We start from the raw sequence: 15057 nt of genomic DNA on the forward strand, positions 1-15057 counted from the left end.
AAACACACAACCATAGAAAGATATAAAGCTTACTCTGTACACTACTCCAATGTTAAATTTTCCAACAGTATTTCAAAATTTAAAGGCCCTCACCACTCTTTCATACATTATCATAAATCAAACATTTGTAATCGTAAAGCTTAATTACAAATTATTAGGTTACCAATATCATTCTAGACACAATTATTAGTTAAAACCAAAATTTTATTAGTAAAACGATTTTATATATTATTTAAAAATTAGATCCTAGACATAATCATAATAAATATTATAGGTGAACAAAATGGTAAGATTGTGTAAATCATATTTTTTATACTATACCACCTGAATGTATTTAGTTCAATCAAAACCTAAACTTAATTAAAATTTAATGCAATTAAAATTCATTGGTATATGTATTATCAATCACACCAGCATCCAATTAAAAATAAATACAATTAAAATTCCTTCTTTTTAACTTGAAATTTAATACAATTACAAATTTATCTTTTTGGTATTGTGATATGCAACATCGTTGAACTTTCACCTTCTTCAATGAATTTCAATTAAAATAAAGACCGATGGAAGTTGATAAATAGGATTTTAATTAAAACAAAATTCAAATTCAATTAAAACTAAAGGTGTGTTTTCTGTTACCCCATTTTTAATCAATTAAAAAGTAATTAAAATAAAACACTTTTTTTATACCTTTACAACTTCTGTGGTTAGGATTTTAAGGAACTCACGACGTCATTAATTTTGTAAATTTAAGTGTAATAAAATATTGACAGATTAATTGGTTTTAATTTAGTAATTTATTTTTTTATTGTAGAAAGTAAAATCTAAGATTTGTGTTACCATTCCATAATTTACGACTTATGATTAAAAATTTTCTTTTTTTTTTTAGTTGTAACACCTATTCACCTTTTTTATTAAAGAAATTTCAATTAAAATTTAAGCCTAATTAAAAATTAAAAGTGTTTTTTATTGTACCTTTCACTTTCTTGGCTAAATGAGTTTCATTAAAATAAATATAATGTAGAATGTAGCCTTTGTCATCTATTATCCTATTTATATACTATCGATTTTAATTTTTAACTAACTTAATTGCTCATCGTTTATATTTATGTTAACCAAATAACCTTACATATAAAAAAATATAAAATTTTTAATTACTTAATACTAAAAGAGATTTAATAAAATTTATATTATAGGTCTTATTTCTCTTACTTCTCATCATTTTCTATAACAATATTTTAAGGAGCTCCATTCTATTTTCGTAAAAAAAATATTCAAAACAGTTATGCATTATTAATTAGATAAAACAATTAATATTAAATTACTGTAATCTAAGTTTACAAACATAGTAAAATTACAATTAATATTATATTGAACTTTAAAATGATAAATAAGTACAAATATTTTAAAAAATGGCCATTAAAAGAAATATAAAGAATAACAAAAAGTAAAACTTTTGATATTTAGTTAAAATCATGTTAATTATTATTATGAATTTTGATATCTCAATTATATTGATATCCAATAAATCATCAAAAATTTGTCATCACATAAAAATTTTCTAAAAAAAACAAAATATGAAAAATTACACAAAATCTATAATAAAAATTATACTTCACAGAATATAAACATAAACAAATTATCTATTATGAAAAAAATTTAAATAAATACATGAAGATAAACTATTAAATTACTTATATTATTTTTTATGAATAAACCTAAATTAAGTACAATAATTTTCTTTAAAAAAATATACAACAAAATTTGAACCGATTTTGATCTTATCAATCTACTTACTAATCATTCTTAGTTTTCACTCCTTTATTTATTGAAAATTTACTTCATACATAATCCCCACCTCTAGTATTAAAAAAAAAAAATCAACTATCTCAAACCCCTATTTTTTTACTTTTTATTTATCAATACTTTGCCTCCTTAAGTAACTCTTTCGGTTTACCTTCTTCGTCATCTTTATTATTAAACTAAAATTTAATTTTGAAAATTGTTTACCTTGTATCAAAATCTAAAATATAGACTATACATTAAAAATTTCTTAATCTAAAATTGAATCATAATGCAATCGGATGAAAATAGTCACTGGAAGTTAAAATTAGGTAGAAGTTGAGGAAGCACAATTATTTGATGTTTTAACTGTAGAATGACCGTTGGTTTAGAAATGGGCATAGAATGTAGCACATCCCAGTGAATGAACGAACACACCTTTACAATTTTGTTCCTTTTCTAGATTCATTTTGTCTAGTCAAAAGCACGATTCTTGACTATGATTTAACCACAATTATTATGATCATAATAATAATATCTTTTATCAATGTACAGACATAACTTGGAATTGGGAACCACGTGATGCCATTAAGACAAAACCCCCGACCAAGTCATTAATTAAACAAAATCTTCAATTTCGAGAGAGACAGAGACAGAGAGAACTTTGAACATTTCACCTCAGTCAAAATATCATATCACAGTCATTAAAAAAATTCAAGATTGAAGAAGTACTAAACTCATAAATCCATTATTTTGTTGTTTTTTTTTTTTTTTTCTGGGTGGTGATGATGATGATGCTGGTGGTGCTTCTTCATTCATTCATCAGTGTAGCTAACACAGTGGAGATCTATGAGGGATTCCTTTTCTTCTACTCATGCTTGTGGCCATGTCTTCATCAGAAACCTTGTTATTGGTGTTGGCCATGAATTTTGCACACACAGTGCTCCATCCACTCCTCCTCTTCCTTACAACCTCTGTGCAAGACATGCTCATGTTGTTCTCTGACCCTGATGATCCTGAACACGAAGAACTCATTGGCTCATCACAATCCACAACCGTTGATCGAGTCATCTCCTCCTCCCCCATCTCTTGTGGGATCAGAAAATCAGGACTTAGTTGTAGGGAGTTGCATGTCCTCAAATATGGAGACAGATCCTTGTAGTGTTTCAGCACAAAATCAACCTACACACACACAAACACACCACAAACATGTTTTAGTTTCTCCTCTTTAACTGTGTAATAATTCAAGAACAAAAGTTTATATATATGTAACTGGAAATATGCACCTTGCATCCAAGAGAGCAATGAATAAAAGGCTCTTGAAGACTTCTATCACAGGAGGTGCAGTAGTTTCCCGAACCTTTGAATTGCCGGTTTTGAGGTCTCTTCTTGATGAACACCACCTTAGCACTATTGATAGTATAAGCCTAACAAACAACACAATTCAAACCTTTATTAACCATTGTAAACTCAATTTCACTTATTTGTGGTAAAAAGAGCTGAATTTGAGTCCAGTGTGTTAACCATAAGTATACCTGAACGTTGGAGCAATCGATGAGTTTCTGAAGATCTTCAAGCCTAACAACATCATGGTAAACGTAACGGCGAACCTGAAGAAGCCTGTGGAAGCGATGAGAGGGTAAACAGTGAGGGCAAATACTGGTGCAACAATCTAAGCAGCACACATTCTTCTCATTCTTTTTAGCGTTCTCATGGTAAGAGCACCCCACAAAGAACTTTTCTGTGTAAAGAGCTTCCAACCATGCAGGCTTTTGGTATCCCTGCGATAATCGATCATCACAACCATAACAAACCTCATGAATCATCACTATAACCAAAAGGGTCATGCATAATCATAATCATAATCATCATCATCATCATCAAGAAGAGTGTGAACAGAAAAGAGAGCAAAATCAAGGGAATTCAACTGACCATGATCATGAAAATTAAGAGTTGCAAGAGTGCCTCTTGAAATTCTCCTCGAGCTGTGATCAAGGTATAGTGAGTAACTAAGGAGAGAAGCACAGAGAGAGAGAAAAGAGGAGGGAGATAAGAGTATTTATTGAGGTTCACAAGAGGAGTGAGGAGAGAATATATATATTTATTCCATGAATAATAATAATAATAGGTAGAAAACAATTTGTGTATAATAGAGGAAGGGTTGTGATATGAGAGACAGAGAAATAAAAGAGAGAGAAACCGAAAGCCATAAAGAAACAAGTTAAGCTATGAGGGGAACGTGCGCGCTGTTTCTGTGTCTCCCATTCTCTTCTTAGCCACCTAAACTAAACTATTCTCTGCTCATCTCCTTGGCTTAAGAGCTCTATTTCTAAACAAAACCACTCTCTCCTTGAACTGGCTGCAATTTTTATTATTATTTCTTCATATCATATTAATCTCCATCTCTCTCTCTCATTCACTATATCTTGGAAACAACCAGTTGCTGATAGCCACTTGATGTTGGACTTTGAAATGGAGTTTCATTTTTCATTATTTTTCTGCAAATCTCATTGCCAATTCATTTTACAAAACTTTTGGCTACTTTCTTCAACCTTCTTTCACTGGAAAACTTTTCTAGCCTTACTTTTAATATGACAGACACAAAATTGAAACTTTATTTAAGCTGAGTTTTGTTAGGACAAATGTCATATGTGAGTCTTTTATATAAATGGAATTAGTTCTTATTGGTTTTTTATCATTATTTGGAGAAGTCGGTCAGTTGCTGAGCAGAAGTTTAAAAATGAAAGCAGAATAAAAAAGGAAAGAAAAGGGTCAGAACAGAACTTGGAGCCACCTTTTCTCCAAAAATTATTTTTAAGGTTTCTTTAATTTCCTCTGTGCCATATATGTTGGACTTCTGCACATCTCTGTTCTCCTCATTTTGCATAATTAATAATGCATATTACTGTATGACTTCAAAGCTAAGCAATGAGAGCATAGAGACACCAATCATCAACCTACTTAGCAGGACATAGCATGGGACATAGTACTAGAAATCAAGAGCATACTTGTTTCAGAGGTGGAAATTTATAATAGAGATTGACCTCACATTTATCTGATGCAAACAGAAAAACAAATTCGATTCTATCTACACATAGATACACTACTATAAAAAAAACAAATTGTTTACTGTGAGGTTTTATTCATACATAGTATTCATACTATTCAATAATTTGATATTCAAGTAATAACATTTGTGGTCACTCCCCTGTGTCTTAATTAAGCTTCTGAAAACAATTGTTCATCCTATCAAGTGCTTCAATTTCTTGGTAGAAGGAATATAAACACACATGCATAAACAGTTTAGCAGATTGAAGACGCTAAAGTATTGAGAACAGTGAGTTGAATTGTGGAGAGTGAATTTGGCAACAATTCTGAGGAGGCTTGTAGGTAGGTAACTAGCCATGATTATGACATGTAGTGAAAAAGTCACGTTTTATGAACAACACTCGAATCCAGCTGGGAATGTTACTGATGGTAGTGACAAACAATTTAAAGGTTTTGTTAATCTATGGGACCAATTTGATTGTTTCATTTTTGACACCATGAAATTCTATGGAATAGTGGAAGTGGGGTAGTGGGAATTAGCACTTTGTCTCAGCTTGGCAGTTTTCTCTTTTGTTGCAGACCAAAATTCTAATCTACTGAAGGTGAGTTAGAATAGAAAGTGTAGGAACAATAAAAATGAAGGGTAGTTCTGTGTTTTAATAAGACAAAACCAAAGGCAAAAGAATATGATATAGTTATGGTGCAAACTTTCGCATCCTCCATTTTCTGACTAACTAAAACAATGACAATGAAGATATATATGTTTTGGAAGCCAAATTATTCAGCCACTGAGTGCAAAAATTGGTTCCTAGTGCTATGTGCTGTGCATATGGGCTCACAGAGATGGCAGCAGCATCGCCTAAACTGAGCCAGCTAAAATCTGAAACAAGACATGTACGATGAAATCCCATGTTTTTTGGGGAATCAAATATGGGCAACATTAACCAATCAATCAACCACTCCACTAAACCAATCTGTGTGTACTATAATAATTATCAGAAAATTTGTAACAAACGTTTGACAGACAGGCACAACTCATTAAGCACTAACCAGCAAAATTAACGACAAATTATTTTATGGGCTTAATTTAGTGCTAATTTTGAGGACATTGCTTGTTGTGCCTTTAGGCCATAACCAAGAGTTATTCTTGGGGTTTGAACGAATAAGAGATTATTAGTCTTGTTTTTTCTCTTTCCCTTTTTTACCCTTTACCCTTGCTATGTGGTTTTCCTAATTCCCGTTTCACGTGATCCTTAGCCTTGGCGTGATACCTGACACTCCGTGGTGTCACTTTTGGAAAAACAATTTCACCAACAAGACTAGTAAAACAACTTGATTCCTGGTTTAACTTATCTTCAAATTTCAGCTCTATATAGCTCCTAAGCTCTTTTACCCATTATTCTAAGCCAATTTGGTAACTCATAGCCACGTTTAACATAACTATATTCATGATGCATAAATTGCATGATAATGAACATGAAAATCCAAGTAGCTAGCAAAAGAAAGTGAAGTTTTAGTACACAACAACTTCAACAAATTGTCACAGACAACATCAACTGTCTCGTGGTAAAGATCAAGCCATACTTAAGTAAGATAAGTTACGATCAAATCTTACATTCACAAGTAAAAAGAATTGTAACTTATTACGATTTTTGACCTAGCGATAAGTACTCGATCTAACAATGCGAACAGAGAGAAGTTATTATAAGAGAAGAAAAGGATTGTGACCCCCACCCCACGTGCCATGAAAAGCAGAATGGTATCATATGAGCAAAGGAGGTCACGTGCAAGGGATCCAAGGAGGAAAATTGAAGAGTGTAGAGGATCCTTTTCCATGATAGAATACAAGCTATAAAGTTTGTGTGTATGGTGTGGCAGTCAAAGGTCAAAAGATCCAGAAATTGGCAGAGATGATGAGGTTAGATTAGAATGAGAAAGTGTGGGTCAGCGGGTGAGCCGCACGAGGGGATCTATCTGCAGAAGCCACTGCAATTCTACCTCACCCTCACTTTCCCCTCCTTCTTTAATCCCACATCTCCTATTTTATTTCCCACCCCTTCTTTTTTAAACCCTTTGTCACGTGCAGAGCCGTTTTCAATGACCACAACACCATCTACTCAACCCTCTTCACCTTCCTCTTCAATAACCACCCTCCATTTCTCACCTACCTCAACAAATCTCGTTATAATAGATTTTAGATAACTCTGATAGATTTCTTAAGTATATAATTCATGTTTTATCTTACATTTACAATGTGTTCACAAACACCTCAGATGTGAATTGTGATTGTTTGAATCAACATTTACAATATATAGTGAAAGATTAGTCATAAATCTCAGTATCTTCATCATTAGCAGCACTAGCTTACATTGTCCTGTTGTTGCAACTGATGAAAGGAAGTGCAATGCAACATAATGGTATGAGTCACTGCATAAATCTATACACACTACTGATGTGCACATTTTTATTTTGGTGGAGTCTGCAAGAGTACACATACATGTTGTGCACGTGACTATATTGAAAAATATTAGAGTAGGACCACAGAAAAACTAAAAACGGGAAAGTCAGGGGTCAGGTGTAAAATGGTGTGAATTTGTGATTGCAATAATTGTGTGAATGGCATTGCTGTTGTTACTTTTATAAAGGTCAATGTAGTAACATAAGATGAGATGATTGAGATTGGTTTGTTGATGAAAGCATGTCATGTGGGACAGCACCACTGAAAGAAACAACGTTAAAATGATGTCGGTCGAGTTGCGTGATGACCTTTACGATTTCACGAAACTACTAAAGCCTCCTCATAAAGGATCCTCATATTTCTACTGAGCTATCATCAACATACATAACATGACCCACACTATCCAAATATCTAATTTGGCATTTACACAATGTGGATCATGTTCTTCACAAGAATTGTCAGCACTGTGATGTATCCTAATATGATGCACTTTACACACACAACACAACCTTTTCATGTGGCCCATTCAGCACTTCCTCTCATAGGTCCATGCAAAGCAACAAACACTGTAACCAATTAGTCTCTCTGATAACTAACACAGACATGTTAGACTTGACACAGATAACACAGTTACAGAGACATGTGGAAGAACATGCAACTCAAATGGTTAAGGTGAGAGCCACAACACTAACAAATGTGTAACAACATATATATCAATCCCAGGTCTAGGATTTTTCACAATAGCCACATGATCTAGTACTACTAGTAACAACATATATATTTGGTGAGTCTACAACTAATCTACAAAATATATTTATCTGTGTTTGTAACAGGGTTTTGGTAACTTTGTATACAGAATAAAAACGTACATCTCTCTCTCTCTCTCTCTCTATATATATATATATATATCATGCATGTGTTTACACACATGTACATAGAATAACTCAAACAGGGTTGAGATAAATAAAATAAAATGAGGTAGGCCAGAAGTGTTTTAATTTTGTGAGACTGCTGCATAAAAAATTATTACACTGGTGTAATTGCAAATACAAGTTCTGCCACTTTCCACATATTTCCAGAAGCTGAAATTTAGCTCTCTTGAGACGATTATGGTTAAAAAGTTTAGTTCTAAGTTTCTTAAAAGTTTAGCCTTATTTTCCTAATATGAATCAAGTGATCCTTACTGGTATAGAGGCTTGTTATGAGAAGAAAAACAGAAAAAACAAGTATTCCAAAAGTTAGTGTCTTTTTATATTGATTGGTGCAGTGTTGCATGGAGATTATGTGAAGCAAAATTTTGGTAATGTTCTTATCTACAGACCTTATTATTGTCACCGACTAAACATTGAACTTTAATGAAAAGAGGCACAAATTGTCTCATCATACTTTTAGCTTTGTCTGCAAATAGAGGATCAAGTTTTAGTCGAAACATTACCACATAAAAACTAAAGAAGATTATACATAAATTATCACATGATTAAATGATCCGTAGAATATATCAATTGAGTCAAACCACATTAACTTCTTGGGAGTTTCTTCCTGCACCATGCTTTTGAACAATTTGGATTGTATAATTTGAAAGCTATTTTCAAAAATGAAAAATGACTTCTTTAATATAATAAAAACCATTTTTTTCTTAAAATAAATGTCAAATTCCACAATTCGAAAATCAAACCTCAAGATTATTAATCATCGCAAGTCAAATAACTCGATTATGCAATCTGCAAGTTTTTTTTTTTCTTAATTCTCTTAAACTTTTGGAAGTCAACTTTTTACTTTTGAATTACACAATTAAAAAAGTTTTTTCTTCTAAGTTGTACTGTCTATAATTTTTTTTTTAAATTAAATTATATCATTTTTAATTTTTGAATTACACAATCTAGAAAAATGCATGGAACAATTTATACAGATGTAGGAAAAAGTTGCCTAACTTGTTTAATTATTTTTAAATTGTATAATATTTATATTTATATACCATATAGAAAAAAAAAGTGTATAACCCAAAGAAAAAGTAATACTGCAACAGAAAGATGCCATGATAAATGAGCTCGTAGTTATATAAAGTAATATCGGTAATAATCGTTAAAATAAGATAAAAGATCTTATAGCGTAAGATATATAGATTTTAACTTAGATCATAAATATTACCTAATATATGAATTAGCCAAATGAATCCTTTAATTGTAGCATATTAGTAATGGAGACACAATGTAAATTCCTGTTACATTTTAAAATTTTAAAACTATCAATGTTATGTATTCAACCATAGTGCACGAAAACTAACGCTCCATTAGAATTACATATTTAAAAAAAACGAAAAAGTCCCATTTCATTACAAATAATTGTAGTAAAAGATGTTTTTTATTTATTTATATAAATATGTAATTTATATTTGTTTTTAATAACTTTTTATTCAAATTATAAACTACTAAGCATATAAACACGAGGTTTGTATGTACGCATTTTTAATTACTCTATTATTGTAATTTTTCAAATTCAGTCGATTTGATTATAAAGGGTAAATTAAGATGTTAAAAATGTTTTAAAATAATAAATAATTATTAGTAAAAAATATAAACTTTTATAACTACAAAATTATGAACAAATAAAATAGAGAATGTAAGTTAAAAATTTAAAATTAGTAAAAGTAACTAAATTATAAAAGTGAAAACAATGTGAGTTTCGGAAGTGTTACCAAATAAAATATAAATCATTTTTAGTAAAAATTTAATCAAAATTTGAAAGTACAACAAACTGCAATTATTTACTCTATTTTCTGCTCTGCTATTTTTTTTTTTCCATAATCTTTTTCTGTCTTCTGTATGTATGTGGATCTTACAACAGTTCTTTTGTAGTAAACTTTTAACATGTCATTCACGTCATTGTTATTGTGTATGTATTTTTTGGATATATATAATATTATATTAGTATGTGATGATAATATAATATTATTAAATTATAATATTTTAAATAAAATTATATTTATTAAAAGTAAAGTAAAATATATCAGAAAAGATAATAAAATAACAGTTGATAAATAAATAAAAAATAGTAAAAATAGACGATTTTATAAAAAATTTTATAAAAGTAATGGTCAATTTTCAAAAATTTTGTAAATAATTATATTTTAAAAGATAAAATTAGTATTTTGAAATATAGATACAAAAGAAGAAATCTCTTTATATATTATTATAGATACAATTCTCGTGTTTAGACATTATCAGACATGGATTTCACTATTATTATGAGATGTATAGTTTTTAAATTTCCTTAAATTACACTGAAGTTCAAATTCATTTTCAATTTTAGTTTTGACCTTTTATCTCTATCTGTGAATTTATTTTTTTCATGCTTTCACTTAGCGTGAATAATAAAATTAAAAAAAATAATGAAACGGAAAATAACTTAAAGAAAAATAAAAATAATAAGAATAGTAAGAAGTACCTCTGAGTGAGGTTAGAAACCAAAAAATAAGATGAAAAAAATTAAAAATCAATTAAATAATTATCCTTACCAAATAAGATAAGATTGAAAATTATAATATTAAGGGTAAAATAAAAAAAAAAGTAAAAATGTATACCACATATATGTATCTTCTTATATATAACTATAGATACATCAAATATATAAAATAATAAAACATATTTAAATAAATAAAATTAATATAAGTTTTAAATTTTAACTCATTGAATAAGATAAGACAGTAAAAAAACTGTGGATAGTCAGGTCTATTGTATACATAAAAGAAAAATAGAGGTATTATAATTGTTTTGAATTAATTAATTTAAAAAAATAATATATATATATATATATATATATATATATATATATTTATTTATTTATTTATATATATAACTAATTCCCTTAGCGAGGAACGTTAATATTTATACATTAATAAAGTATCAATGTAAGAATTTTTTTTTTTTAAATTGAAACGATTGATACAAATGAAAGCGACCCTAAGTTAAATTTTTTTAACTTAACCGGAGAATAAATAAGTAATTAAGTCTAAAATATATTAATTTTAATATATTTAAAAACAATATTATATTTTAAAATATTAAAATTAGTAGATATCAGCAGAGAAATAATACTAAAAAATTAATAAATAATCAAAATTTAATATAAAAACAACTCCAAAAATCCAATTATTAATAAAAATTCAGTTAAAGTGCTCAGACTACTCGTTTATTTGATAACACCTCAATATTAGTTCCACGCATTCTATATTGGTTAAACTTATAAAGGCATGTAAAATTATAATAGAAATTCATTAAATCGACGCGACACTAACAAATTTTCTTAATTTGTAAGCAATAAGTAAGCGTCTTTAAAAGAATGTGTCAAAGTGTTACTAACATTTCTCATTTTAAAAATATACTAAAAATACCATAATGATAAAATTTCCAACAGTAAACTCAAATCAATTTTGTTAAAGATTCGAAGTAATAGCATTTATATATCGATTAATAAAGAATTAATGGTAAATTTGGATGAAGTAATTTAGGAAACTAATTTCTTTATTTGATTTTTTTTCTTACAGAAAATAACATAACATCATAACATGTTTCAAAGATGAAATTAAAATTAAAAGAATTTAAGAAAATATTTCAAATAATAAAAATAGTACGTTGATATCCGTTCAATAAAAAATCAAAGGAAATTGAAAATTTTCCGATTACAAGATATAAAAGGTTCATAAGTCTAAAAGTCGAAGATATAAAAGGTTCATAAGTCCAAAAGTCGAATAGATCAAGAAAGTAAAAGGTTGAGACAAGTTGATTCAGATTCATTAAAAGTGAAACTGTAATTCAATTTAAAAATAGAAAAAAAAAATTCAATTACAATGAATACTTCAATTTTTTAAAATTATTTCATCCCTAACACAAGGTAAAAAATTTTATTTTATATAAAATAATTACAAGATTTTAATTTTGCACAAAAAGTTGGTATTCATTCTAAAACTTATTTACCTAGCTTGACCTCGTTTAACGGTCCCAAATCATAATAAATTAAAATTATAATGTACAAAATTTACATGCAAACTTTTATTTTAGTGGTCAAGTGAGCTCCATGCTAGTGATGGACTTTCTGGGCTGGCATGACAATTTTTTTTATTTGATATTTACTTTCTCCCGAAAGTTACCGAAAAAAGGGAAATACTATGATAATGTAACAATAAAAGACCGACAAATATTTTATTCTGTTATAACAATTAAAAATATGGTATGATAATGACTACAATTGCCTTTAATACTAAAAGTAGCTTTATATTATAAAGTAATACGTTAGTCTATGTGTACAAAGGACTAACACAGATAACATATCTTATTTATATAGAAATTAATTTTGAATTTTAACAAATTTAAGGATTAAATAAAAATGAATATAGTTTGAAGTGAAAAGGACCCAAAACATTTTCTTTCTTAGAAGGTAAAAATTTGACTGATAAAATTGAAAGCACTTAAAATAATATTTTGGAATTTCTGACATATATATCTCTATACAATGTAACTCTATGTTCTATATTTTTCAAATTGATTATATATTTGACGAAGAGGATAGAAGTATGAGGAAAACGTAAGGCCAGAGAATTTTGTGGATAGAAACTGTATTAACTGCTTATGCAGTTCTCTGCCTGCAACTCTCACACATTGCAGACTCATGATGGCTATTACCTCAGTCAAATGCAAACCATTGCTTCCACTTTCTCCTTTGCCAAAACCATCAATTTCATGCTTTTCTTGCAAACCAATTTCCCTTATTACCTCTCCAATTCCTTCTCCTCTCAATCAGAGAGGACCTGTTGCTGTCTCCGTTGCCTACAACCCCCAAGGAAACTTCGACCTCTCCTTGTTTGATGATGATGGTAACACAATCACAATCATTGCTTACTTTTTCTCTCAGTTTTTTACGGTTATTATAGGTTCTGAAACTTAGATATAGTAATATAAATTCGTATAGATTTGTTATCTTTTACAGTGACTATTTGAAGTTCATGTTAATATTGGTTTCTGATTGATTGAGAATTGTAAAATGTTTTGAACTCACAGTGCATAAAAGTTGAACTAAAACGTAAAACTGTGCAGAATGAAAATTGAAGATATGTATGTACACTGTTGATTTCAATTAAAGGGCCTTCTAAATCCGTTTCAAATAAAAGATTCAACAAATGTTATTTTCTTACTGCACCAAATTTCATGTCAATGAACTGTGCTCCATGCATTTGATGAAATGTATTATACTACAATTGAACAGAGTTTGGTTGACAGATGAACCAAAAGTTGCACCTCCTCTGCCCCCAACTGAAGGCCGATTTGAGGTTGTTATTGACAATGATATTATTAGTCGGCTTGACTTGTCCCCTTTTCAAGCTGCAACAGGCATGAAATCCCCTTTATCTGGTACGTATGAACCTTCAATGTTGTTTAGATACTTTTTGGATATACATGCATGAACCTTCATGACTTCATTGTTAACTTGGATGCTACACTGTGATGTTAATGTTGCAGTTGAACCAAAAGAGTTTCTTGAACGCTCAATTGGTTTCACCATCAACTATAAAAGAGAAGATCCCCATGATCCTAGAGAATTATCAGAGTATCCTGATATCAGGGTATGGTTTGTGAGACTTGATGCTACCTATCCATGGTTGCCAGTTTTGTTGGATTGGAGAGCTGGAGAACTGGCTCGGTATGCTGCAATGATGGTTCCACACCAGGTGATGTTAAGAACTGCATGCTTGTGTGTGAAAAAGGGAAAACATGTTTTTGATTCTGACACGGTATGTTTATATGTTATGCTGCAGATGAATCTGAAAATGGGAATTGTTTTCAACCCGGAGGCGTTGGAACTGTTTGTCATGAAGAAAGTCTTCATTGTGTATTCCTGGTTGAAGCATCACAACATTCCCAAGCCTAAATTGAAGGCAAATGATATGGCCAGAATGCTTGGATTTAGAATTGGAGATGAACTATATGACTTTGTTGATGAGCATCCGCTTGATCTATCGTAAAGGGGTGCCTCAACAGTACTCTGAATCAGTACCCCAAGCCAAGAATGAGAATAACAATTTTCTTGTTTCTGGTTTGATTCAGTATATGATGTAGTGTAAGCATTTTAACAGTAAGTACACATGCAAAGGAGCAGTGATATAAAGATTAAAAAGTAAAAAGGAGCCAATATCCTAGAAACAACATGTGATAAAGAAACGGGATGAGTAAGTTTTTGTGATGACATGTGACTAGGGGTGCAATTCTGAAACATGTTTTTCGTACTCTTTTTCCATTCTTACATGATAAAAATGGACTTATTGCTTTAGATGGAAAGTGACGAGGGGATGATTGGATCTAGAAAAGGAATGCTCGTGCAATGAGCTATTTTCATAACTTTCCCTCCTTCACCCTCTTCTTCATGGTGTTTTCTCTTCTCTTCTTCTCTATCTTCGATCTCAGAGATTAATCAACCAATGGAGGTCTCGCTACATGCACTATATCCTAGTGGGAGGAAAGGAAATTAACAACAATCTTTGATTAATACAAAAGCGTTGCTTGGTTACGAGTGTTTTGTTCAAATTGCTTTGCTACGAAAGTTAATCCAAATTCAATTTCAAAAGAATGAGGAAAAGAGAAAAGTTAGGATCAAATTAGTCTCTCTTTAGCTGGTGGCTATGGACTAATATAGAAATGAAACCCTAAATTCTTCTTGTCTTGTCAACTACAACTACTGAAGCAGACTATATTGCTCTTTCCTATGTTTGAAGCCTACAAGGA

General features: G+C 30.1%; 2 protein-coding genes across 2 annotated transcripts; one reads left to right on the forward strand and one right to left on the reverse strand.

Moving 5' to 3' along the window:
• Window positions 1-2393: 2393 nt before the first annotated feature.
• On the reverse strand, window positions 2394-3854 carry LOC114178960. The gene is made up of 4 exons (XM_028065117.1): window positions 3712-3854; window positions 3315-3560; window positions 3066-3206; window positions 2394-2961 (listed from the first exon to the last, which is right to left on the reverse strand). Exons 1-4 carry the CDS (start codon window positions 3718-3720, stop codon window positions 2611-2613), a joined length of 747 nt encoding a protein of 248 aa, XP_027920918.1. The 5' UTR covers window positions 3721-3854; the 3' UTR covers window positions 2394-2610.
• Window positions 3855-12846: 8992 nt separating this feature from the next.
• LOC114177502 (protein CHLORORESPIRATORY REDUCTION 6, chloroplastic) lies at window positions 12847-14605 on the forward strand. Its single transcript, XM_028062877.1, has 4 exons — window positions 12847-13154; window positions 13558-13689; window positions 13798-14006; window positions 14094-14605. The coding sequence occupies exons 1-4, from the start codon at window positions 12950-12952 to the stop codon at window positions 14298-14300; spliced, it is 753 nt and encodes a 250-aa protein (XP_027918678.1). The 5' UTR covers window positions 12847-12949; the 3' UTR covers window positions 14301-14605.
• Window positions 14606-15057: the final 452 nt, after the last annotated feature.

This window comes from Vigna unguiculata, chromosome 3 (assembly GCF_004118075.2).
Source record: "Vigna unguiculata cultivar IT97K-499-35 chromosome 3, ASM411807v1, whole genome shotgun sequence".
NCBI classification, from domain to species: Eukaryota; Viridiplantae; Streptophyta; class Magnoliopsida; order Fabales; family Fabaceae; genus Vigna; species Vigna unguiculata.